Genomic DNA, 27,661 nt, shown 5'->3' on the forward strand with positions numbered 1-27,661 from the left:
AATTGCAGGTTAGGGTGTAGGGCAGAATGAGACCCTCTAGCATTCCTTATGTAGTTCTGTCCGAGTCTAACATCTCAGATCTTCATGTGTGGTTTTCAATGTCTGTTTCAGCAAGTACCTTTTTGCCATAAAGTTAATACAGATATAGGCTGCACAAAGTGTTGATACAGAAGTATTCTCCTCCTAAAAAGGTGTAGGAAGTGATAGGGGAATTGTAATGGCAGATCTACCAAAGACTTGACTGTTAGAAGTTGTCACAGAGGGACAGCAGCCCTGAAAGCATTTTCCTGTCAGAGCCTTGTTCTGATTTGCCCCCACCTACCCCCATCTGGCCCAGTGGTGGCTAGTACACTATTCCTCCAACTCTTTCATTCTGCAGACCTCTTTGACTTGTGGACACATCTGCCTTCCAACCATCCCAACCCCACACGCTAGCTGGTTTTAAAACATTTCACTCTGTATGCCATGAGGAAAGGCCACTTAGTTGACTACATGTGGAGTGTACTCTTTTAGATTTCATATAAGGGAGACTTGTTGGAGCAAGATGGGAAACCTCTATCAATCACTCGGCGGTCAAAGTACCTTACTTGGTTTCCATACCTGTGTGGAATGCCCTAAATAGTTAACCTCACGAGACATTGATTCAAGCTTGTTAGACTAAGAGCAGCAGCACAGAGGGTTTAAAAATATACCTGAGCGGTGGGTCCAGGTTGAAGGGATAGCTGTTTCTGTCCCTGGAAAGTGTAGTGCTCTGCCAGCTTGAGATCAAACTTAAGAAAGGGTATGTGAGCATGAGGAAATATCCTTCTGCATGCTACTAATGTTTGTGACACACAAAGTAGACTCTGTGGACTGCTCTGTCTCAATCACTCTAGTCTTGCCCTCCTCTGGGAGGAATTTTTCTGTAAAATATTGTATTAATACATAAACTAAACCACATTTTAGTAACCTGAAGGCTGACACCAACCTATAAAATTAATTCATAGCTAAGGTTGCTGTTATGTCTGTCACCATCCAACAAATCATCTCTGAGAAACTTGACTAAGGTTTTTAAAATTTTAAATTTACAAAATCCATAGATGAAAGGAATTCTGTGGGTGGGTATAAACTAGCTACATGTGACTTCCCTCTGTCTTGAAAAACTTAATTCAAATTGGCTTGCAAACACTATTCTATGTCACAGAAGTGTTGTCAGGATAAATATGCTAACTGTTGAGGGGCACTCAGATATCATGGTAATGGGAGCCATCTAAGTACCTAAAATAGATAGTATGGTCTGCAGCCATACATGAATTTGGGTTGTGATCTTGTCAGATCTTGCAAGTAATGGGAGTCAGGCCTGGTTAGTATTTGGGTGTAAGCCATCTATGGAAAACCCATGGTGCTTTAGGTCCACCAGTAGAGGTGCTGTCCCCTCTGAGTCCATGTCCTACCAGAATGCTAAAACATTGTCAGTATTCAAAGTTGCACCAGTTTAACTATAGGTATGATTTAAAAAAACCAAAAACTAATTTAGTTAAACCAGTGCCATCAAGAGTTATTACTCTTAAATCTCAGGATTTATCAATTTGTGAAAGATAAACTAGAATAAAATAGGGTGATAATTTAAAGCAGATTAACTGTTCCTGGTTAACTCCATGTGTGGATACTGTTATTCTGGATTAAGACTGCCTGATTCTAAATTAGCTTAATCCAATTCAGAGAAACTAATTTGGAATCTGGCACTCCTATTCCAGAATAAGGGTGTCTACACATGAAGTTAATCAGGAATAGATATTTCAGAATAACTCCTTGTGTGGACAAGCCCTAAATCTGGTTTATTGACTTAACAATTAATTTAATTAAGCCAGGTTAACCTTAGTAGACTTTAAACTGAGTTAAATTTAATCGTGGCTTATGCATCAATTTATGTAAATTGGTTTTTAAACAACATAAAATTAAACCTGTACAAAGGGGCAGTTTGTTGCTGGAGATGTGATCCTTTCCTAAAAGCTCCCTTATGGTGAAAGACTGCAAAGAGTGGTTGCAAAGTCTGGAGTCTTGGGCCTGGGAGAGACCATGACAGACAGCTTTGGTTGAGGCCAACGTGGACATGAATCTCTGCAATGAGTAGTTGAGCCATTCCTAATGGAAACAAAAGGGCATGAGACTAGACCTGGAGTGCTGAGTTGAAGATAATCTACTTTTCAGTCAGTACAATGTTGGGGTAGCATTAGGGCTATCAAGTGATTTAAAAAACATAATTCCGATTAATCACACACGGCTACCCTCTGATACTTGACAGTTAAACAATAACAGAATACCGTTTATTTAAATATTTTTGGATTTTTCTACATTTGCAAATATATTGATTTCAGTTACAATACAGAACACATGAACAGTGCTCATTTTATATTTATTTTTGATTACAAGTATTTGGACCCTAAAAACCAAAGAAATACAGTATTTTTCAGTTCACCTAATACTTAGTCATCCCAGTTAACATTGTTTTGATGTTCAGTTGCTGATCAATTAGGGAACATGCTCATTTAAAGTTGTGAAATGCTTCCGTCTAACGTCGTTTAGCAGCTGCCTGTTTTGTCCACTGCTTGCAGGAAGAGCAGCCCATTGCAGCTAGCTAGTGGGTGGTTAGAACCAGAGTGGACCAGCAGCCCCCCATCAGCTCCCCACTACCCTAAGTTCCCTGTGCAGCAGCTGTTCTCCCCTCCCCCCCCCGCCATATGCTGTTCCTGCTCTCCGTCTTGGAGCTGTTCCCAGAGACTCCTGCTTGCTGTATGTGGGGAGGGGGAAGAAGGAGGCTAATGTCAGGGTGTCTCCCCCTCCCTCCTGCTCCTGCACCCTGCTTACCTCATCTTCCATAGAACCGGGGAGGGGGGGGAACGACACATGACAGAGGGAGGGAGCTTCTAGGCAGTAGCTGCTGTCTCCGGTCTCAGTAAGCTGATTTAATTAACAAGGCAGTGTACCTAAGCCTGGGGTCAGCTACTTAAAGGGGAAATGCACTTTTTTTCTCACACACAGGGTGTGTCTCTCTGTCTGCCCTCCCTCCTTTCCTGCTGCCTTGCAGAGTGTTGTGAGAGTTAACCCTTGAGCACTCAGTTAATTGCTAGTTCATTTTTAGCAGTAAGGCATTCTCTGGGGAATATCCCACCCTCTGACTACTCTGCCTCAACCAAGCTTCACAATCATCATCACTGTGTACCAGTATTAAATTGTGTGTTTAAAACTTTGTGTGTGTGTATGTATGTATGTGTGTAGAGAGAGAGACACTGTCTGTCTGTCGTGAAAAAAAATTCCCCGGAACCTAACACCCCCCCATTTACATTAATTCTTATGGGGAAATTGGATTCACTTAACATTGTTTCGCTTAAAGTCACTTTTTTCAGGAACATAACTACAACATTAAGTGAGGAGTTCCTGTATAGACTTGGTGCTGTCCATGTGTATTGATGCTGCTTGTTCACTTCCAGATGAAACTCTGACTTTCCTGAAGGGTGTTCTTGTGGATTTTGCGAATGAACATCCCTGATACCCTCAGCCTTCCTGAGATGGCAAGTCCGGCAGTCAGCCCAGACTCTTCCTCCCACGAGGCTCTTTCTTCTGTCAACTCTGCGCCTGCGTGCTCCCCCACCTCAGATTCAGAGAACCTAAGCCCAGATGAGCTGGAGCTGTTGGCAAAGCTGGAGGAGCAGAACAGGTGAGGGAAGCTTTAAGTTCTAGTGTATCCAGTTGCTGAGGAGGCCAAGGCTGTTAGGTGGTAATTTATAATCCAAGAAGTCTGTATGTACTGTAGTGTGCAATGTGTCATCACCTGTGTCTGAACCGTCGTGTGAAACCACCAAAGAACAATACTGCTAAAGTGCTCCAACAATGTATCTCAGCCCTGACCTGGAGGGATTGCCTCTTCAGGTGAAAGGACAGCTTTGCTTGTAAGGCCCATACCATCCTTAGCCTCACTCCTGACTATCAGTAAGACATCAGTTGTGACTGACACAGTCTTGTGCTAGTGGCAAGTGTATGCAAGCTTCCTTCCCCCCCACCAGCAGATCACTTCAGAGATCCCCCTGCAGCCAGAAGATAAATGATAGTGACCAAGAGTTTTTACTAAACTGGGTCACTTTTTTGCTTCAGTGATCTAGAGGTGAAAGGCCCCATATATTTCGGCCAATCACTTGAGTTACTCTGTCCGGCAGATCTCATTCTTTCTGATGTTTCATCTGTCTTGAGGTGCCTAGCACTTGCTCCATAGTAGGTGTCATTCCAGTTAGGTAGCTGTTTACAGAACGCCTCCACCTCACACAGTGCATAGTGTCCACAGTAACAGACAAATTATCTGATCTGCAAAACTGGGGGGTGGACATCTTTTCCCACTCTGCCTCTTAATCTGTAGTGTGAGGCAAGTCATTTCATCATTCTGTGCCTTGTTTTACCCATCTTGAAAATAGGGGATAATAGTACTTACCTTTCCCAAAGAAGGGTTGTGAAGCTTAATTAGTTTGGGCCAAGTTCTACCCTTGGAGACGTGCACCTGAATCCCCTTAAAGTCGATAGATGTTACCTCTAAGCATCCAAGGAGAAAAATTGGCCTGTAGCATTTGTCCTGGGACAAAAGATCTCTGGATAAAGGCAATGGCATCCTATTTCCTGATTGATTTAATATCTGCCTCATCTTCAGTTTGATGGGAATGATTCCCTTGTTGGTTCTGTGTTTTTATAATACAAGTGAACATGTTCTTTAACATCTGACCCAAACGCGAGAGGTCTGGATGCTGGAAGTGTAAAGAGCCTTGCTCAGCTCAAGTTTGCAAAACAAAGGGTTAAGGGAAGGCATCAACTTCCCTGTGAGATGTGGGTGTTTCCACAGCTTGTTCTTTTTTAGAATGGGGAGACTTTGGTGTTTACACGCATGGTAATTTAGCTCATGGCAGCTGGAACTTTTTTTGTCAACTGTCCATACAAACAGTCCTTGATGATTCTCTGGGAAACAAAGCAAATAGCTGCATTTTAACAAAGTACAAGAATGTTGCTAACACCTTGTAATCTGCAGCCTGTTGGAGATAGGGATGTAAATATTGTTTTAAAATGTTAACCGTGTACGTGTAAACGATTAAAATTGTATCTAGGGCTGTCAAGCAATTAAAAAAATTAATCATGATTAATCATGTGATTAAACAACAATAGAATGCCATTTATTTTAAATATTTTGGCTGTTTACTACTTTTTCAAATATATTAATTTTAATTACAATACACAATACAAAGTATACAGTGCTCACTTTATATTTGATTACAAATATTTGCACTGTAAGAAAGATTAAATTGTACTTTTCAATCCACCTCATGCAGATACTGTAGTGCAATCTCTTTATCATGAAAGTTGAACTTACAAATATAGAATTATGTACAAAAAAACCCTGCAGTCAAAAATAAATGTAAAATTTTAGAGCCTGAAAGTCCACTCAGTCCTACTTCTTGTTCAGCCAATCGCTCAGACAAACAAATATGTTTACATTTGCAGGAGATAATGCTGCCCCCTTCTTGTTTACAGTGTCACCTGAAAGTGAGAACAAGTGTTCTCATTGCACTGTTGTAGCCGGTGTTGCTAGATATGTGTGCAAGGTACACTTAAGAGTCATATGTCTCTTCATGCTTCAACCACCATTCCAGGGGACATGCATCTGTGCTGATGATGGGTTCTGCTGGATAACAATCCAAAGCAGTACAGACTGACACATGTTCATTTTCATCATCTGATTGAGATGCCACCAGCAGAAGATTGATTTTCTGTTTTGGTGGTTTGGGTTCTGTAGTTTCCATGTTGAAGTATTGCTCTTTTTAAGTCTTCTGAAAGCATGCTCCACACCTTGTCCCTCTCATATTTTGGATGGCACTTCAGATTCTTAAACCTTAGGTCCAGTGCTGTAGCTATTTTTAGAAATCTCACATTGGTACCTTCTTTGTGTTTTGTCAAATCTGCTGTGAAAGTGTTCTTAAAACAAACGTGCCGGATCATCATCTGAGACTGCTATAACATGAAATATATGCAGAATGTGGATAAAACAGAGCAGAAGACATACAATTCTTTCCCCAGGAGTACAGTTACAAATTTAAATGATGCATTATTTTTTTAATGAGCATCATCAGCATGGAAGCATGTCCTCTGGCATGGTGGCCGAAGATGAGAGGGCCCTACGAATGTTTAGCATATCTAGATTGCATATACCTTGCAACAGTGGCTACAAAAGTGCCATTCAAACATCTGTTCTTGCTTTCAGGTGACATTGTAAATAAGAAGCAGGCAGTATCTCCTGACAATGTAAACAAACTTGTTTGTCTTAGCGATTGGCAGAATTAGAAGTAGTACTGAATGGACTTGCAGGCTCTAAAGTTTTACACTGGTTTGTTTTTGAGAGCAGTTATGTAACCAACAAAAATCTGCATTTGTAAGTTACACTTTCAGCATAAAGAGATTGTACTTCAGTACTTGTATGTGGTGAATTGAAAAATACTGTTTGTCTTTGTCATTTTTACAGTGCATATATTTGTAATAAAAAATAATATAAAGTGAGCACTGTGTACTTTGTACTCTGTTGTAATTGAAATCAATATTGAAAATGTAGAAAAACATATCAACTGGTATTCTATTGTTATAAGTGTGATTAATCACGATTAATTTTTGAGTTTAATTGTGTGAGTTAACTGTGATTAATTGACACCCCTAATTATATCGGTTAACCGCTGGGGCTGAGGCTGGTGCGGCTAGGGTTGGGGTTGGGGGCTGCTCCAGCTGGCCCAGGGCTGAGTTTGTTCTGGCCATCGCAGTTGGGGTTACTAGTTAGAGCAGTTAACCTGTAAGACTAATGCTTACCAGTTAACCGTTTACTATCCTATTTCCCTAGTAGGAGACAGAGGGAGTTAGGATCAGAATTTCCCAACCTTCTTACTAAGATGACCCACTAACTGCATCTTGCCTTTTTTCTGTGACCCACACAGGATCCAAATTCATGGGAGGGCCAGTATTATAGGCCAGCATTCTTCTACTCCTCTGCCAGCTTCTCCTCCTCCTTGCCCCACTGAGGGGGCACTGACCACCTTCAGCAACACACTTCATCCTGGCACTGCAATCCTAATCCCAGTCAGGTGCAGAGGGGAGGCCCCAAAGGCAGGATTAGTTTGGAGTGGAAGGCCACCCACACTCACCCCACAGCCAGGCCAAACCTGAGTCACACTGCAACCCCATGCAACAGCTCACAACTCCCAGAGCAGGGAGCCAGGTTCACCCCCATGGGACAGGAGCTGCTCTGGGGTGAGCACACCGTGGGCTCATTCTCCCGTTCTCCTCGTCCCCCCCCCCCCCCCGGGGCCTTCTCATGACCCATTAAGGGGTTGTGAGCCACCATATGGGTTAGAGGATCTGTTGAAGAGGACTTTATTAAAGTTATTTCCTTAAAGTATCTGCCAAGGACCATTTGAAATAGCATCATGTGCTGCATCTTACCCTGGTAAAAGATGGTCCAGGTAGTTCTTGCTTCCAAAAAAATCCCATCTCCTATGCTTAAATGCAAATTTCAAAGTTTAAAAATAATTAGTTTAAAACTTTGATCTTCACTGTTAAACTTGTAGTGGAGATGAATTAAGCAAGTAATTGATTATCTTCTACTCTGCCTTGGCAAGAAGCATATCCTGCTAACAGGAGATTCTGACCAAGGGCCCAGCACTATACCCCATGAGAACTAATGTGAATCCCTGTATGTGCACACAGTATCAACACAGCACAATGGTCCCACTGCCAACCTGAGTTCCATCCCCAGGCCTCTTCTCATTCTCCAGGTGAGATTTTTTTTTTTCTCCTGAATGTAAAATGAATGGTTTCGTTAGTGAGGTCTGTTCTGATAAAACCATTCTGAGGGCACCAGAGTTGCTTTGAGGAAGTTCTGACCTCCTGTATAACACAGGTCATAGACTAGGTGATCACAATGGTGCCTTTTAGCCTTGGAATCGGTGTCTGTTGGCTTTGCATAGTTCCAGCCCTGACCCCATAAATGCCATTTTCCTTCCTTTCATCAGGAGTGGGAGACTAATCTTCCCCCTGTAGCAGGAAGGGACTCTAGCAAACAATTCAGTCAATGATTCTCTGTCTTAAAGAATCCAGACCACAAAAGCAAATGCTTCTAGATCTCTGATTGCGCTATGGCAAGGATGCTGCTGGAGGAGGTTCCTATCAACAGGGTGACATCTGGGGGATGCAGTTTGTGGTGGGGAGGGGGAGGAATTGCACGGTGTGAGGAAGAGAATGGGGGACACTGACTTTGTCAGGTACTGATCATCTGTTTCCTCAGACTTCCCTCTCCCTGTTCCTCAGCAGCCAATCAATCAGTCCATGATTAGATGACACTGAATCAAAAAATGACAGCCAACCCTTGCCAGCTGAACTTGAAAGCAGAAAGGTGCAGCTGTTGGTAGGATGAATTCATATTCAGAAGGGCACGAGAATCAATACCCTTTCTCATCTTTTAGAATGTCCCCTGAAACTATACTGTATCCCCTGGGCACTGAAACTGCCTCCATTCTGCTTCTCTGTGTCCCACTCAGCCCCATAATATGCCACATTGTTTTAATCAAGAAGGTGACTTTTCTTAAAGTGACGTTGAGAATTTTTAGAAAGGGAGACTCCTTTTCTGTTCAGGTTCATTGCTGAGTTTAATACTATAGTAAGGGTAACTATTAGTCTCAAATCAGGAAGTCACTCTACACAGCCCTAGCTTGTGCTGCAGATAACAAAAGCCACTTTCATTGCCCATTTCTTCCCCAGTAGGCATCTGACTCTGTAGCTCAGTTGTAGATTTCCTTCCCTCTCTAATTGCTCTGCGGGGGCGCACCTGGGTGTCCCTGAGCACATCTGATTTTTAGTTGCTGAATGTTTAAAAGGAAACACAACCAGCTCTAAGCTGTATTGTCTGAGTGACTGGAGGGAAAATGCAGAATCCTGATAAGAGTCCAGCAGCTTTGAACAATGACTCTGTCTTCAGATGAAATGGAAAGCAGAGGTCCTGTCTGCTTGTGGTGGCTGCAGATCAATGGTAATTCTAGCAAGAGCGTGGGTGATACCTCTTTTGTCCTGGCCAGATTACAAATTGGGTTACTGTATCTTGCATGCTTAAAATTCCCTGTGCAGTTTAATTTAGCTCATCTTCATTTCCTGTCCTAAACTTGTAACATGGTGTTGCTGTGTGCTGTTAAACGCAGGCTGTTTCCCATCCCAGGGGTGGTAGCATTTCTCTGAAAGATTAAGAGCTCTCTTCTTGCTTTGCCTTTCAGTTTCCTTGTAAGAAAGACAAGTTGAGTGAGGTAATAAGACCAACTTGTGTTGGTGAGAGAGAAGCTTTCGAGCTTACACAGAGTTCTCCTTAAGATCTCGGAAATGTAGTCAGAATGTCACAGTTAAATACAAGGTGGACCAGATTGTTTAGCACAAGCAGTAAACACATTTCAAGGGACCATTCAAGGTGAAGTGGCCTGTTTACACCTCTCCAGTCATGGGGGATAGGAGTTGTAATAAACCATAAATCCAGTGTCCGTTCAATCCATGATTTTGTTTGTGTTTTGCAAAGTTATGAATTTGCTTAAATTTCCCACACCCAAAGAAGAGCTCTGTGTAAGCTCGAAAGTTTGTCTCTCTCATCAATGCAAGTTGGTCTTGCTACCTCACCCACCTTGTCTCTCTAATCTCCTCGGACCAATGTAGCTACAGCAACACTCTGTAAAACACTTGGGTATCCTGAAATGTAGGGCCAGAATTTCAGCTGATTTAAATTGCCCTGTTGCTATTGACTTCAGTAGAGCTATGCCGATTTACACCACATAGCCTGCAATTATATTAAATGGCCATGTGGTGGCATCAGAAGGGAATAATGATTTTAATGTTACAGTAGCCCCAGCCAGGGTTGGAGCCCAATTGTGCTAAGTGCCATGGACACACAGAGTGAAAGGAGCCCTGATTCTTCTTCTGATTCTTGCTCAGATCTCCTATATATGGTCTCCAGATATCTTCAGTTACCATAACACCCTGTCGAGGGTCATCACTTTCTGAATCATTCACCTTTTAGTCTGATACCTTCTAGTTTGATCTCCACCCAAAGGCAGTTTTTCAAAGTTTTAAGTTTGATCAGAATTCCTTCAGGCCAGGACATGAGAGTTCAGCAGTGGAGCAAGAATACATAAAGCCACAGAGGAGCGTGGAAAGTATGTTCACTGATTAACTCCAGACTTCTGTTTTCCTAGGCAATGAAATGCAAAGGCCCCTAGCATTAGGGTTGTCAGATCACGGGCCCAGGAATAAGTGAACTTGGCTGTGTTGTACATAGGCTGATGTCAGTTTATTCTTTCCCTTATGAAATGTAAACTTTAATGTGGTGTATTCTAACAACGTAACATTAAGGTTTACATTTAATCTATTTTTGAAAGTAGTAATGTGCTGAATAGCCTCCCCTTCCCCCCCAGCTAGATTAAGAGGGGCATCAAAACAGATTATTAAAGTGACTTGCAAAAGGTGACATGCTGGAGTTCACGTTGCCAGTTAATTCTGACTGTATTTAAAGGTTGGTATCTTCCTTTGAAACAGAAGACGAGAAGAGTTAAAGAGCTTAAATTGGAAATTGACGGATTCTAAGATCCTCCCACAGGAGTACAGAGGGTTTGCTCTGTCCTCTGGTTGTACTCCGTACTCCTGAGGGAATTCTGCACCACTGCAAAATGCAGAATTTTGAAGAAATTAATTTTGCATGCAGAATTTTCTCAACCCCCCCCCACCCAAAATGGACTGCAGTGCTGCTAGCCGCAGCTAGGGGCTGCTGGACCTGGCAGAGCTCAGCTCACAAACAGAAGACAAGACAAGGGGAGGAAACTGGAAGGTTCCCTGCAAGCCCTAAAGGAAGGAGGCAGCGATGCGCTGGAAACTGTGCAAGCCTGGGACCCAACATCAGGCTGTTTATCCTTCTGGATCCCTGTGCTGTAGGGGTAGAGGGTGTGAATGCCTGGGCTGGGGCGGGGCACCCACAGCTGGCCTCTAGAGGGCAGGCAGTGTATGTGTCTGGGCTAGGGGGCAGGTTGCAACTGAGCTCTGGAGGGGAGAGAGTGTAATTGTCTGGGGTGTGGGGGTTGCCCTGCAGCTGGCCTCCAGGGGGGTAGAGGGTGAGACTGGATATGGGGGTGGTTGCAGTTGGTCTCTGAGGGGGTGTGAGTGTCTGGACTGGGATGGGACATGGCTGGGCTCTGGGGGGAGGGGAGGTGTCTGGCCCCCCTGGCTGGGCTGTATAGGGGAGGAGGCAGAGAAACAGGAACTGCGTTGTTGTAGGAGTTTAACTCTCTACTCCTGGGGAAAATTTTGCGTGTTTGTATTGTTACAGACATACTTGCTGAAATAATTGAAACTGGCATGATTATATAGTGTTATTTTGCAAATAAATCTTTTGCAGAATTTTTAAATTTTTGGTGCAGAATTCCTCCAGGAGTAACTCCTGGTGCCTGTCCCCTTGGTGCTCTAGCTGCGTGCCTTGGATGGTTGCCTGGTTATTGCCCTTGTGGCTTTGCTTCATGGAACTTGGGAAGGGGTGGCAGTAGCTCTGGTCTCACCGTGGTGGTGGCATCTCTTGCAGGCTGCTGGAAGCAGATTCCAAGTCCATGCGCTCCATGAATGGCTCCCGCAGGAACAGCGGTTCCTCCTTAGTCTCCAGCTCCTCAGCCTCCTCAAACCTGAGCCACCTCGAAGAGGACACCTGGATCCTATGGGGGAGGATTGTCAATGAATGGGACGAATGGCGGAAGAAGAAAGAGAAACTGCTGAAGGTGAGGAGAGGGGGCAGGTTAGTGAGAAATTGAGAGGCTGATAGCGCAGACATCCCCATCCCCACCCCCACCCCATGCTCCTTCCCAGCAGAACCTGAGATCCTTTTCAGGATCAAAGGTGGTTTGATTTCCTCTCTGGCAAGTCCTAGGACAGGGTTAGAGCCACAAACATTCTTTTCCTACTCACTCCCATATCTGTCCCTCTCAATCACTAGTGAGAAGGGATGGGCCCTTTTCAGGACTCTCTGCAGCATCCCAAACCCTTGCCCACAAGTGCTTCAGCACAAGCTCATGCAGAGGATTGAACTCCACTCACCCCGTGCGGCACAAAGAGGGGCCATATAAAATACCAGGATTTTGAAACATTCTCCCATGCTGCCTTATGATCTGCCATACCTTGCTTTTCGCCAGGAGCTCATACGGAAAGGAATCCCACACCACTTTCGAGCCATCGTATGGCAGCTGCTGTGCAGTGCCACAGATATGCCTGTCAAGAACCAGTATTCAGAGCTGCTGAAGATGTCTTCCCCCTGCGAGAAGTTGATCCGGAGGGATATAGCCCGCACATATCCTGAGCATGAGTTCTTCAAGGGACAGGACAGCCTAGGCCAAGAGGTCCTTTTCAACGTCATGAAAGTAAGAAGAAGCCACCTGTAATGGTCACATTGGAGGGCAGTATCTAGCATATGAGCAGACTGTGTATGTGAGCCATGGCAGCATATGATGCAAGCACTGCACTCAGAGTGGGTTACAGTCAGAAAAGTGACTCAGTGGAAGCTACATAAATTCCATTTCACTGTTTTGAACGCCAGGTCTGTGACAGAGTAAACTTTCATATGGGGGTGGAGGTGAAAACTCCAAGCCTTGTAAGGAGCAAGTCTTACCAGGAAGTTGTCTGAAGAGAGTTTGTGCTTACCTCAAGTTACGGTGTGATCCATCTCATTTCACTCACTGTTAGAACAGGGGAGGAAGCCTGGGCTATTAGTAGTCTTTAGCAAAGCATTCTAGGAGTCAGAGGAGTCTGGGCCCTAAAAAATACAGGTACTTCCTAGTCAGGAGGAGGGAGAGAGAGAGAGAGCGCCAGAGAAAGGGCTGCTTGCTAAGGGAATGCTTAGAGGAATAACACCAGGCAGGGGATACTGTCTGAAGGATCTGGGAAGATTAAACCTGTGGGTATGTACAGAATAAGGGGTTGGAGAGGTTCTCTTGTGTAAAGCCTGTATTGACTATATATCAAAGATATTGGAGGGTCGATATCACTGAATACTTCAAGAGAACTGGGCTACAGAGCATTCTCCAGAGAGTATCCTCCATCTGTCTTTCCCATCATTTTCATAGTGTCCTGACCCATCAGTGAGAAGCTAGTGACAACTTCAGCCAGGGAACTCTCTTCCTCCAACCCCTCATATCCTCCCCAATGATGTCTGACAGGATGAGGAAGACTTGTATCCAGCTGGCTGTGCTGTAACTTTATGGGTCTTGCAGGCCTAACAGGAACCTGGGTAACTGGTCAGTTTCATCTGATTTAGGGAGATTGTGTAAGAAGGGACCATGTACATCAAGTTGTACTTCTAGCTGTGAAGGCGTATTAAATGAAAACACCCTATCGACTGCAAATCACTGCAGCATGTTTTCCCCTTAAAACTCTGAGTGTGTTTTTGCCTGTTAAAGACACAGTATGAACGATGTTCAAATAAGGAAAATGGGCTTAGAAAGAGAGGGCTAATAAAACACCTGAGAAATGAGAGGCAATTACCCTTTTAATATGTTTCTCATTGCAATCTCAGGACCTTTGCCACAACCTGGGTGTCCGTTCTAATGTCTTGTTGCATAAATACAGTGGAGAGCTGTATACAGTGGTTTAACGCTCTTCAGTTTTCTCTGGTGAAATTATGGTTTTGGTGGCACATCGGTAAAGTGTCTTAATTATTAAATAATGGATGAAAGCACATCCATTCCTCTGGAATGTAAAGGTGTTGGAGTTTGAAGTCTTCTAAAGCACTTTGAGATCTATGATGAAAAGTGCTGTGGAAGAGCTAGATATTCTCTCACCAAGAAGGGATACACCCCATGGGCAGCCACCATACAAACTTCCCCTGCCAATATGCTGCCTTGTTCGAGAAGGACTCTCGAGGGACTTCAGGGTCATCCAGTCTCCATAGCCCATAGTTGTCTCTGAGGCTCCCAATCAGAAGGTCAATTGCAGTGATGGTTTCTGAGTGCACGGTAGTCTACGACAAACCAGTTGAGCCCACAAGCTCATTTCCTGTGGCCTTGACACAAATCTGAGACTTCTGTGGAAACAGCAGAGTCCTGAAGGAGCCAATCCAGCTATGGGAGAACAAGCTGGATTCTGCCTCATGCCTGAACAGTATTGTTTGGTAAATTCCAACTGTAAAATCTCTGTTACTGGGGCCAAGGGTGGAAGCAGGGAGAACCCACTTGAACATCACCTGCCAGTGAGAGTTTGCCAGCACTGGTGGTTACAGAAATCTTAATGAGCTTAGTGCTGGGAATTGAGCAGTTGTTATCTGGGAGCCCTCGAGGGACAGTAAATACAGCATCTCACATTCTTCTTTCTGTCCTTTAGTAGCCATTTTTTTCAGCCTTACCTCCCAGCGGCTGCCTTGCATTAATGGCATCACAAATGATACCTTAGTCACAAACATACTGACCATTACCCGGGGCAGCTTAGATAGGCTAGGAATATAAAGCTTTGTCTCCATGTGCATTTCACAGCAATTCTCTTCAGCTTTCAGGTTGAGAATCTGACTTGGAGCTGCTTTGCTATGCAGGCAGGTTTCTTCCCTTACTGGGACACAACTCCTCATTCTCATCAGTGGCTGTGAGGGGCCTGGCTTAAGCAGAGAACGGAATCCTTTAAATGTTAATGGGACCTGATCTTTGATTATGACCTTCTGCTTGTTTGTTCTTTTCTATTTAGTTTTTTCTCATGTCTTTGAATAACTATTGTGGGAAAGGCATAGATTGTCCCCACCCTTCCATTGAAGTTTTTTGTGGATTTAATTTAAATTTGTAGTGATAACTTCATTACATTCCAAGAAATCAATTCTTATGCACCTGCAGAGAGCGAGCTGTCTGTGCTATGGTTCTGTGGCTGGACTCTCATTAGAATACACCTCTGCCCCAATAAAATGCTGTCCTTGGGAGCCCAAAAATCTTACCGTGTTATAGGTGAAACCACGTTGTTGCTTTGATCTGCCAGAGCGTGCAGCCCCGCCCCCCTGGAGCTCTGCTTTACCGCGTTATATCCGAATTCGTGTTCTGTCGGGTCGCGTTATAACAGGGTAGAGGTGTACATGTGGCTGCAGTTAAATGTTCCATGTGTGTTTTGGCAAGTGCACTCTTTCTACCCAGTTGCCTTTCTGACAGTAACTGGATGTTGATATAAGTTCTATTTCTTATCAGACCCTGCTATGACAGTTAATGCAGCTTTATGGTATTTAAAGCACTACGTTTGCTGGCTGCAATCCCTGGGCACAGGAGAGCACATTGTAGGCAGGCAATTTAATCTGAGATACATTTCTCTGCATGTGTGTGGGCTGGGGGGGAAGGGCGGGCTGCACAGAAACACTTAAGCTACTTCCTGGTCCTAAAAAGCAGCATCCTCTCCCAAGTTCTTTCCGCTGGCCTCCAACCCCCATGACCGTTAGTTTTGTTGCTTACTCCAGGCCTGCACAACATGCGGTCCACGTGGGCTCACTGTGCAGCCCGGGGGCGGTGAGTAGGCAAGCAGCGGGTGAGGGATGGGGGCTGAGGAGGTGAGCGGGTGGGCAGTGGCCAGGGCGTGAGTAGGTGGGGAGGCAGGTGAGTGGGGGGGGCTGAGGAGGCAAGCAGGCAGGCAGTGTGGGGGGGGTGAGTAGGTGAGACGGGGGACTGAGGAGGTGAGCAGGCAGGCAGTGGCAGGGACTGAGTAGGGGGAGCTGAGGAGGTGAGCGGGCAGGCAGTGGCGAGGGGGCAGGTGAGCCAGCGGAGGAGGAGGGGAGCTGAGGAGGCAAGTGGTGAGTCGGTCGCTGACCTGTTCTGCTGATCTGGGCTGACTCCCATCCTCTCTCCAAGGGTTGCAGCGGTCTGGAGGTGCTGCCTTCCACGCCTTCCTCAGTCACACCTCATTCATTCACCAGGGCAATTGATTACAAAGTGGGGAGAAGATCTTATTCTACTTAACTAGCAAAAAGACAGTTTTCTTTGACCTTAATTATACTATCTTAGGGGCCCACTATAACATATTACCAAGGTTCAATACTGCTGTTTCAGTGGGGTGGCGCTGGGGAAAAAGGATTTGTTTCCACGAGGCGAGTGGCGCTGGGGGGAACTTGTTTGGGGGGGGCTGTGTGGTGCTGTGGGGGGGTGTTTCTGCAGGCCAGGCAGGGCTGTGGGGTGGTCGGCAGCACTAGGGGGTGGTTTGGTGGGGCCTGGGGGGTTTCGGCCCTCAGCTGTTTTCTTTGAAGTAATAAGTAATATAGCCCTCGCCGCTTTACGAGTTGTGTAGGCCTGCCTTACTTCTTGCCCTTATGCTCTCCTAAGTAATTTTCACTTGTGTCTCAGTATGTTCCGTCAGAGCTCTCTAGCTCCCCTGCAGGACTCTAGAGACCGCATCCCTGCCTGCGTCACACTTAAGCACTCTCTCTTTCAGGCCTATTCCCTAGTGGACCGTGAGGTTGGATATTGTCAGGGCAGCGCATTCATCGTCGGATTGCTGCTAATGCAGGTTGGTGTGAGTGGAGATCATGTAGCATGAGATTATGCAGCACCTATCCCACCAAAGTTGCTAGCCCAAAGCTCTTCCCAATTCAATTAATTGCTGTGGAAATGCCACAGGATCTTTAGCTTCCCGCCCCTCCGAGACTTGGCAGAAGGGACTTGGTTTAATGGCTCACTCAAAGGACCCCTGCCGCTTACTGTGCTGTCAGTACAAATGCAAACCCTGGGACCAGAGTTAGTGACCTTCTGGACTGTGAATGGAGCCAGCTTGAGCTGTGCTGACTTGTTTCTAGTTCTCTGCTATTTCTGGAAAGTGTCCTCTCTCAGGTGCCAGAGTGCCTTTTTTTAGAGAACAGAAATTTTCCATATGGCATCCTTCCTGCATTTGTGTAACAGAGCTAAGCCTGTTTAAAAGCCCAAATCCACCACCTCACTCTGTGAAGCACATGCTGTTGGAGGATTTTAAGGAAGGACTTCTAAAGAAGAAAAGCTAAGTACAGTACTTGTTTTGTCATGAAGCCCTGCTGGAAATGCCTCTGAAACACTTCACAGGTGAATCAACACACTTCATGCATCTGGCCAGGAATTTAGATGATTCCTCTCATAATCAGCAAACCACTTGGCAAGTGTTTTGAATATTCCTTTGTTTCCTCTGTGCTTGTTTTGACCCTTATCTCACACTAGTGATCCCTAAAGTTGGAATGAAAGGGGGTGGGTGGAGAAAAGTCATTGGGCCTCCCTTTCACCTTTTTAGAACCTCTCTGGATCAGACTAATCTGTTTGTAAAGTCCAGCATAAATTTACTGTATGCTCTGTACAAATGACACACAAAATCAATGTAGACCTACTGGGGAGAAGACGGCCCAGCATGGTAAGGTACTAGTAAGTGTGTGAGTGGGATTACATTCTCCACTGGGAATGTGTTTTATGTAAGCAGTCGCTGATCAAGCTATTTTCCTGCTGTTTCCATGTGATCACTGCCCAGAAGTGTCAAGAGTCAAACCCAAATGTAACGTGTTGTTCTACCTAAAGCTGCTCCACCTCTCATAACAAGTGTTTCTCTGATCTATGTTAGAGCATCATTCTGGGGCGGTTCTGTGCCGGATTATGTTGCGAGACTAATGTGGGATTTGTCTCATTTTGAACTTGTAGATGCCTGAAGAAGAGGCTTTCTGTGTATTTGTGCGACTGATGCAGGAATATCGATTACGAGAGCTATTCAAACCCAGCATGGCTGAGCTGGGCCTCTGCATCTACCAGTTTGAGTACATGCTGCAGGTAAATACTGTGAGGAGACCAGAGTGATAGTAGCTTAGACAATGAGGTCATGTGGTCCAGAGTAGTAGCAGGCTAAGGGTATGTCTACGCTACGGGATTATTCCAATTTTACATAAACCGGTTTTGTAAAATAGATTGTATAAAGTCGAGTGCACGCTTCCACACTAAGCACATTAATTCGGCAGTGTGCATCCATGTACTGAGGCTTGCATCAATTTCCGGAGCGTTGCACTGTGGGTAGCTATCCCATAGTTCCCACAGTCTCCCACGCCCCTTGGAATTCTGGGTTGAGATCCCAGTGCCTGATGGGGCAAAAAACATTGTCGCGGGTGGTTCTGGGTACAGCCTCACCCCTCCCTCCATGAAAGCAGCAGACAACCATTTCGCACCTTTTTTCCTGGGTGAACTGTGCAAATGCCATAGCACAGCAAGCATGGACCTTGCTCAGATCAAGACCGGAATCGTGGACGTTGTAAACATCTCGTGCAGTCTGTGCTGAACCAGGACCTGCAAAGCCAGGCGAGGAGAAGGCAGCTACGGCAGAGCGGTGACAAGAGTGATGAGGACATGGACACAGAATTCTCAAAGCACCCCGGGCCCCTGTGCTTTGAGATCCTGCTGGTAATGGGGCAGGTTCTAGCCACTGAATGCCGATTTTGGTCCCGGGAAACAAGCACAGACTGGTGGGACCACATAGTTTTGCAGGTTTGGGACGATTCGCAGTGGCTGCGAAATTTTCGCATGCGTAAGGGCACTTTCATGGAACTTTGTGACTTGCTTTCCCCTGCCCTGAAACGCCAGAATATCAAGATGAGAGCAGCCCTCACAGTTGAGAAGCGAGTCGCAATAGCCCTCTGGAAGCTTGCAACACCTGGCAGCTACCGGTCAGTTGGGAATCAATTTGGAGTGGGAATATCTACTGTGGGGGCTGCTGTGATGCAAGTAGCCAAAGCAATCATTAAGCTGCTGCTACAAAAGGTTGTGATTCTGGGAAATATGCAGGTTATAGTGGATGGCTTTGCTGCAATGGGATTCCCTAACTGTGGTGGGGCGATAGATGGAACCCATATCCCTATCTTAGCACCAGGGCACCCAGTACGTAAATTGCAAGGAGTACTTTTCCATGGTGCTGCAAGCACTGGTGGATCACAAGGGACGTTTCACCAACATCCACGTGGGATGGCCAGGAAGGGTTCATGATGCTCGTGTCTTCAGGAACACTACTCTGTTTAAATGGCTGCAGCAAGGGAATTACTTCCCAGACCAGAAACTAACAGATGGGGATGTTGAAATGCCTATAGTTATCCTGGGGGACCCAGCCTACCCCTTGATGCCATGGCTCATGAAGCCATACACAGGCAGCCTGGACAGAAGTCAGGAGCTGTTCAGCTACAGGCTGAGCAAGTGCAGGATGGTGGTAGAATGTGCATTTGGCCGTTTAAAGGCTCGCTGGCAAACGTTACTGACTCGCTCAGACCTCAGCCAAACCAGTGTCCCCATTGTTATTGCTGCTTGCCGTGTGCTCCACAATCTCTGTGAGAGTAAGGGAGAGACCTTTTATGGCAGGGTGGGAGGCTGAGGCAAATCAGCTGGCCGCTGATTACACGCAGCCAGACACCAGGGCAATTAGAAGAGCACACCACGAAGCGGTGCGCATTAGAGAAGCTTTGAAAACGAGTTTCATCACGGGCCAGGGTACGGTGTGACTGTTGTGTTTGTTTCCCCTTGATGAACGCCCCCCTTGATTGACTCATTCCCTGTAAGCAACCCACCCTCCCCCTTCGATTACAGCTTGCTTAAGGAAATAGTCACTATCGTTTAAAAATCATGTATTCTTTATTAAAAGTCATTATAAAAAGAGGGAGAGAAATGACAAGGTAGCTCGAGTGTGGTTTGGGAGGAGGACAGGAGGGAAGGAAAAGGCCACTAAAAAAATTTCAAAGTAATGACAGCCTTTTGGTTGGGCTGTCCACAGGGGTGGAGTGGGCGGGTGCACAAAGCTTTTCCCCCACGCGTTCTTACACATCTGGGTGAGGAAGATATGGAACATGGTGAGGGGTGAAGGTGGTTACACAGGGGCTGCAGCGGCACTCTGTGACCCTGCTGCTCTTCCTGAAGCTCCACCAGACGTCAGAGGATGTCAGTTTGATCACGCAGCAGCCCCAGTGTTGCATCCCGCCACCACTGATCTTCCTGCCGCCACCTCTCCTCACGTTCGTTCCTCCTATCCTCACGTTGGTCCCTCCTGTTCTCACGTTCACTGGCATCTTTCCTATAATTTGCTATCACGTCCTTCCACTCATTCAGATGAGCTCTTTCGTTGCAGGTCACTTCCATGATTTCCGAGAACATTTCGTCTCGCGTCTTTTTTTTCTGCCACCTGATCTGAGATAGCCTTCGGGATGGAGTAGGAAGGCTTGAAAAATTTGCAGCTGCATGAGGGAGGGGAAAAAAGGAAGAGAAGTATTTAAAAAGATACATTTTACAGGACAATGCTTATACTCTTTCACGGTGAACAACACTATTCACCTTACATAGCACATGTGATTTCACTACAAGGTCGCATTTTGCATCTTAATATTGAGTGCCTGCGGCTCTGGTGTTGGAGATCTCACAGACGCAGGTCCCGGCATCAGAATTCAGCTTGCATGCGGCCATGGTAAGCCATTGTCTTTTGGCTTCTGCAGACTTCGTATACACATGCCCTCCTTTCCCAAATACCAAGCAAATCCCATTCAGTGCTTCTTTCCTGTTAACGTGCAGCAGCAGAACCCCCCCCCCATCCAATTCTCTGGGATGATCGCTTTAGCCCTCCCCCCACCGCGTGGCTGGTATCATGGAAGATCACTGCTAATCACCTCCCTCCCTCCCCCCCCCGCGCCGCATGGCTGGTAGCAGGGAAGATCCCTGCTAGCCAAACACTAAAAAGCTCAGCGCCATTCCTCCTCCTCCCCCCGCTTGGCTACCTGCAAGGAAGGATTTCTTTTAAGCAAGAGGCAAACAGCCCAGTAGGAATGGCCATCTCTGTGCCCTTAATTAAATTCCTGAATTTCAACCAGGTTACCATGAACGATATTACTCTCCTGCGGATAACACAACGAGATAAAGAAAGGATGTTGCTTGAATGCCAGCAATCATCGGGACCATACGCAGCTAGGCTTTGTCATGCAATGATACCAGACTACTTGCTATATGCATGGAGTGGTCAAGTGTCCTACCATGGTGGACAGAATAAGGCTGCCTTGCCCAGAAACCTTCTGCAAAGGCTTTTGGAGTACCTCCAGGAGAACTCCCTAGAGGATTTCCACTCCATCCCCAGACATGTTAACAAACTTTTTCAATAACTGGCCGCGAATGCACCCCAAGTCCTCAGGGCAAATCAATCATTAAAAAACGCTTACTTTTAAACCATGTTTTGTATTTACAAAGGTACACTCACCAGAGGTCGCTTCCATGGCTTCATTGTCTGGGCTACTGGCTTGGGAGGGCGGGGAGGGTAATTCCATCTGGATGAGAAAAAGCTCCTGGCTGTTGGGGAGAATGGAGTGCTGTGTGCTCTCTGCAAGCCTGTCGTCCTCCTTCCTCCTCCTCATCTTCCCCATCCGCAGAATCCTCAGTCATGGCTGAGATTACCACCTCCACCTTCGGAATCCACGGACACAGGTGGGGTAGTGGTGGCAGACCCCCCCTAGAATTGCATGCAGCTCAACGTAGAAGCGGCATGTTTTCGGCCCTGCCTCGGATCTTCCGTTTTTGCTTCTTTGGTTTTCTGGTAGGCTTGTCTGAGCTCCTTAACTTTCAGTCTGCCCTGCACTGAGTCCCTGGTGTGGCCTTTCTTCATCATGGCCTTGGAAATTTTTTCAAATGTTTTTTCATTTCGTCTTTTGGAACGGAGTTCTGTTAGCACTGAATCCTCTCCCCATATAGCGATCAGATCCAGTACCTCCCGTGCGGTCCATGCTGGAGCTCTTTTTCGATTCTCAGGAGACTGCATTGTTACCTGTGCTGATGAGCTCTGCGTGGTCACGTGCTGGTGAGCTCTCCACGCTGGGCAAACAGGAAATGAAATTCAAAAGTTTGCGGGGCTTTTCCTGTCTACCTGGCCAGTGCATCCGAGTTCAGATTGCTGTCCAGAGCGGTCACAGTGGTGCACTGTGAGATACCGCCAGGAGGCCAATACTGTTGATTTGCGGCCACGCTAACCCTAATTTGATATGGCAATACTGATTTCAGCGCTACTCCTCTCGTCAGGGAGAAGTACAGAAATCTGTTTAAAGAGCCCTTTATATCAATATAAAGGGCCTCATTGTGTGGACGGGTGCAGCGTTAAATCAGTTTAACGCTGCTAAAATCGGTATGAACGCGTAGTGTAGACCAGGCCTCAGTATGGGGGACTGGCCAGTGGTTTCTCTGTGCACATAATGGTCTGTGAATCCAGGCTGGAGAAGTCTGGCTCCTTTCCAGATTCCCCTGGGAGTGTTAGAGAAGACCGGGGCTGTTAATGGAATTGGTTCCTGCGATGGAATTCTTAGCTCTAACAGTTGAGAGCCTCCTCTGGCCAAGAGACTCCCATAGCCCAGAGGGGATGGTGGGACCCAGTTGGCTGTAATTATCAGCGGTAGTAAAATATCTGCTATGTCTTTCTCATATTTAGGAGCAGCTGCCTGAGCTGAACATCCACTTTCGCTCCCAGAGTTTCCTCACCTCCATGTACTCATCATCCTGGTTTCTCACCCTCTTCCTCACGACCTTCCCTTTGCCTGTTGCCACCCGAGTGTTTGACATCTTCATGTATGAGGTAAAGTGCTTTATTCCAGGACGACTGGGGGCATGAGTATAGGCTCACAGGGAATTCTGATATTGCTTTTCTCAGTGCAGTGTTCAAAGGCAACGATGCCAGCATCTGGGAGGGATTAATTAAGAACAAGATAAATCATTTTAAAAAGACACCAGCTGCATTTTCTGCTTGAATAGAAGAACGTCATTAGATCTTGCTTAGGCTGCCTTGTAAAATAAGAAAGGGGTTTCCCTGCTACACAGTGCTTGACGTGTTTAAAAACCTGTGTCCTGATTTTCTTTTTTCCAGTGACACTGAGCACCCCAGACTCCCATTGAATCTCTCTTGTTCTTGGGCGACTGCTGATTTTCAGTGTAATCTCGTCTAATGATTAGCCCTGATGGACCAACAAGGGGAATTGCTTAGTGACAGGAGCCCTATACTGCACTTCACTGAGTCTGGCCCTATTGGCTGAAGTATCCTTGGACCATATGTGTGTGGCTAGCTGTTGTGTGTGTAAATTGGAGTCATTTCTATGCTAGCGGTGGCCAAACTGCAACACGTGGAGTTGTGGGGAGATAAGTCCTAGTCAGGCTTCTTGAGCTGAGGAGTCTTGCTAGGGTGACCAGAGAGCAAATGTGAAAAATCGGGACAAGGGTGGGGGGTAATAGGAGTTTATATAAGAAAAAGACCCCAAATTTGGGATTCTCTATAAAGTCGGGACATCTGGTCACCCTAGGTCTAGCTGACCAGACCTGCACTCAGGATGAGGTATTTGCATATTCCCATTTTCCACAAGTTAGTTGTTTGCCCTCCCTGAGCCTGGCAAGTTGCCTTTAGGGACCATTGAGCTGGTCAGAGTTTGGGTTCCCCACACAGTATGTGCAGATTTGAGATGTAAGCTTTAACTTCTAGCTGATCCTAAGGAAACTGACACAATTTTCCCCCAGTGAGGCTTTTGTGTGACCCACTAGAAATTCAGGGCCTAATTCACAGTTGTGCTAAAGGCCCCTCTATGTGGCTCTGGCAGTGAAGTTCCTGTATCATCATTGCTTTGGCAGGGTAAAGGGAGCTTAGTGTGGGCATAAATTACATTTACTTTAAGGCTCTTTTTATTGCCAGAGTGATATCTGGGCCCGGTTGTAAATGAGAATCAGGCCTCGGGTGCCTTTCCCTGTCCTCCTCCTCTCTGCAGCTCAGAGCTTGGGCACCTAATTTTTATTGCACTCTCAAATGCCACGTGAGCCTTGTGTCAGGGGCTGAAACTTCTCTGTGCTTCGCCATAGGGGCTGGAGATCGTCTTCCGTGTGGGGATGGCCCTCCTGCAGTTCAACCAGGCAGAGCTGATGCAGCTGGATATGGAGGGGATGTCGCAGGTCAGAGCAGCTACGCATTGCACTCAAACTGCCCTCTAGGGAGGGATTTATACTTCAGCCATGCAGTTGTGGTAGAAAGAGCCCCACCAAATTCATGTCCATTTTGGTCAATTTCATGGTCATAGGATTTTAGAAATCGTAAATTTCATGATTTCACCTATTCAAATCTGAAATTTCATGGTGTTGTAATTATAATGGTCCTGACACAAAAAGGAGTTGTGGAGGGGGGTTGCAAGGTTATAGTACAGGGGGGGTTGTGATACTGCTACCCTGACTTCTGCGCTACTGCTGGTGGCAGCACTGCCTTCTGAGCTGGAGAGTGGTGGCTGCTGGCCAGGAAGTAAGGGTGACATGATATGGTATTGCCACCCTTATTTCTGTGCTGCTGCTGGCAGGGGGGCTGCCTTCAGAGCTGGGCGCTTGGCCAACAGCCGTCACTCTCCAGCTGCCCAGTTCTGAAAGCAGTGCAGAAGTAAGGGCAATACCATGACACTCCCCCTCCTGAAATAACCTTGCAATGCCCCTGCAACGCCCTTTTGGGTCAGGACCCCTGATTTCTACTCAGTGAAATCTGTATAGTACAGGTTAAAAGCACACAAGACCAGATTGCATGAGGGGAGCCAGATTTCAGTCTGTCACGTTTTTCATGGCTAGGAATTTGGTAGGGCCCTACCCATAATCCTGTTGAGCTCTGATTGGCTGGCCATGCCCAGTGTATAAATAGAAGAAGCCCTGTATAACTCCCAAAGTCAGCACATTTCCTAGTGACTGACCCATGCATCAGCGCAGAGTGGGCTGAAGCTCTTGTGGTGTGACACTGCTCTGTGTAACACTGGTGTGCTTCCAGCCTTGAAGAGGCTCATCCTGCCATGCTTCTGAAACTCAGTGGGCCAGAAGTCTGACCAGCGTCTTACATCCTGCCACCCTCTAGTCCCAGTCTAGCCCAGAACCTAAGTCCAGATCTTTGTGAAAAGTGAATTTAAGCAACTTCTACAGGCAGTTTCCTTTTTCCTCATGCACAATTTCGAAGGTGAGATGTGAAAGAATCCCCAGTAGATATTCTGACTCTCCAAACGGTGAAATAGTTGCCTGCAATGTGTAAGATTTATCCCAACAGTGCCATGCACAGGGTTAATCTTACAGCCCTGTGACTCTTGTTCTGCTTAGACTGCAGATGATGCAGTACCAACCTCTTGGCTGCATGGGACCCACTGCTGAGTCCAAGCAATTGGTGGGAAAGGCGAATAAAACAATTGCATCACAAGAGAATGCATTACTGTGTTAAATACAATTGGGCTTTGTGAGCCTGGCCCAACAGCAGTTACAGCTCTAACTCGCTGTGCTGTCCATGTCATGCACCAGACAGAAGGTGAAGAAGCGCTTTCAGGCCTGCTTAGACTGCAGAGTAATTTTCCTTTCAGTCCCCCTGCAGCCTGGGCACTATGAGGCATAACTTTCAGTTATTCTGTTGAATTTGAGATGTCCCAAGACCAACCACATGAACATCCTCTGTGTGTTTGAAGCTGACAGTATTAGATAAGCTCCTGTGCCTACAAGTCATGTCATCTGCCTGTTCCTCAGTTTCCCCTAACTCACCCCTCTGATATTAAGATAAGAACTATAAAAATGCCAAGAATGGTGCATTGTCCATGCTGCCCTGGGAGCCAGTTCATGAACCTGGGCCATAAATGGGGGAAGGGGTATAATCCCCTCCAGAATTCCTAGAAATACCCTCCTGTTTTTATCTCTTTCCCCCCCGCCCCCCACTGACTCCAGACATCCAGCTTCTTCTCATGAAGCTGTGCTCCCCACGCTTTTCCCTGGCTGCTGAAGCTGGAACTTTGGAGGCTTTCCAGATACTGAACATACCCAAGTGCTGCTCAGGAAGAGTCCCACGTTCCACAGGTGCACTTGAAACACTCAGGTCTGAAACCCTAAGGAACTAATCACTAGTAAGAGACTTCTAGTGATTGCTCAAGAAGGTCCGAAACCACTAGAGCCCAGGTAGCACAGGGAAGGCAAGTTCCTGGGCTGTCTGCTCTGGCTTGAGAGGGAAAGCAAGTACTGAATGAAGAGGATGGGAGGAGATTTGGGGAGAGTGGGTAGAATTTATTAGAGTGCTCAAAAGGGACTCGGAGAAATGCATCCTGCCCTCTGCTCCCTTTCCACAGTATTTCCAGAAGGTGATTCCTCATCAGTTCGACAGTTGCCCGGACAAGTTGATCCTGAAGGCATATCAGGTCAAGTACAACCCTAAGAAAATGAAGAGGTAAGTTTGCTCCCTCGCTCTGTGAAAGATCCTAGACAGGCAACTGGCAGAAAAATCTCTCCCTGGTCTGTGCTATTTCGAGGATCCTGCACTAGACTTAAGCAGGAAGACAGGGAACGTAAAGGGAGCGTGCATTGTGGGCTCTTCTAGATATTCATTAGAGCCACACAGCAAGCAGCAGTGAAAATAGAGAAGAGATGAGTGAGTGCTGTGCGGGAGGACTCACTAATAACAAGGGAATTACTGCCTTCTCTGACAGCAGGTCTGATGGGCTTGTGGGAGGCCATGAAAGCTTTCCCGCACTATAGACAAGGCAGCCTGATGGCAGCAGAGCTGCTTGGCCTTGACAGGGACTCTGCCTTTGTTAGGAGTTGAGGGGGAATTTTGTGTATCCAAGGAAGTGGAAGTTTGGGGCAGGAGCTATACCCATCTCCCATTATGCAAGCAGGGGATGCTATGACCACCTGCCTTCCTCTCCTGGAAAATAGAAACCTGCAATTTGAATCTCTTAAGTGAGGACAGTCATCCTGGCACTTGGTGTGAAGGAGGGTGCAGAAGATGGAAAGACAAAGATCAGGCAAAATTGGCCTATTCCAGTTTTGCTTGTAGTTCAGTTAAGGGGCTAGTTACTTCCTACCCCCGTGGTAGCCTACAGTAGCTGTTCTGCCTTATTGTAAATTGCCTGAATGACTAGTGCCCTTCAGTTAGGCTGGGTCTTCCCAGCTCTGACAGTACTGTGTAGTGAGCAAAACTGTCCCCTTCCCCAAAAGATGGCACAGAAAGGAGAATCTCTTTGGGAGCACACAGTAATGAGAGACAGATTGTTATCCAACAGCAGAACCATGAAACATAGCCAAAGGGTTCATTCGAGGGCAGGGGCGGATTGCTTGGAGAGGTGAGTTTAAGGAATGGTATTGAGGACACTCCTAGGCACACAAGCTCTCTGTTCCTCTTGTGCTGCTGCTCACTCCTCACCACAAATCTTGATCCTCGGCCTGTGACCGCCCATTGTGCTGCTCATCAGCTGATCTGGATGCCATGTTCTTTGGGATTATGGCTCCAACTGAGCAGCAGGCAGTAGGAGCTGAGAACCGGAGTGTGTCAGTGGTAGGTCTTTAAGTTGATTACGAGTGTGTAAGACCTCCAACATGCAGCTAGGGGACTTAAAAGTATAATCCTTGGGTGAGGCAGTGTGTTTGTTTGTAAAAAAAATCAGCACATATGTAAAACCTCCAATCCAGGGTCACGAATTTGCCCCATCATGACCAGAAGCTTCAATACATGTGACCTGTTGCCACATGGGCCTCAGCACAAGGCACTGCAGGGGAGTTGTGATGTTAGCCTAGATTGTTAGCTCCTGTCCTTTGCAGGTGTACCCACTGACCCTGAGCGC

The 27,661-nt window shown here is 46.4% G+C and overlaps 1 protein-coding gene across 9 annotated transcripts in view; it reads left to right on the forward strand.

The window, feature by feature from the left end:
- Nucleotides 1–27,661, forward strand: part of EVI5L (ecotropic viral integration site 5 like) — a 97,974-nt gene that overhangs the window by 12,494 nt on the left and 57,819 nt on the right. For 7 of the 9 annotated variants that reach the window (XM_030545342.1, XM_030545349.1, XM_030545341.1 and 4 more), the window contains exons 2-9: nt 3,471–3,697; nt 11,654–11,843; nt 12,255–12,479; nt 16,501–16,575; nt 17,721–17,846; nt 22,501–22,644; nt 23,910–23,999; nt 26,171–26,268. In XM_030545342.1, coding sequence (XP_030401202.1) covers nt 3,516–3,697; nt 11,654–11,843; nt 12,255–12,479; nt 16,501–16,575; nt 17,721–17,846; nt 22,501–22,644; nt 23,910–23,999; nt 26,171–26,268 — 1,130 coding nt within the window. In that variant the 5' untranslated portion in view covers nt 3,471–3,515. Of the gene's footprint in view, nt 1–3,470; nt 3,698–7,761; nt 7,830–11,653; nt 11,844–12,254; nt 12,480–16,500; nt 16,576–17,720; nt 17,847–22,500; nt 22,645–23,909; nt 24,000–26,170; nt 26,269–27,661 lie in introns of those variants that run through there. The other 2 variants (XM_030545348.1, XM_030545347.1) reach the window with 2 other exon arrangements.

This window comes from Gopherus evgoodei, unplaced genomic scaffold, assembly GCF_007399415.2.
Source record: "Gopherus evgoodei ecotype Sinaloan lineage unplaced genomic scaffold, rGopEvg1_v1.p scaffold_37_arrow_ctg1, whole genome shotgun sequence".
Classification (NCBI taxonomy): domain Eukaryota; kingdom Metazoa; phylum Chordata; order Testudines; family Testudinidae; genus Gopherus; species Gopherus evgoodei.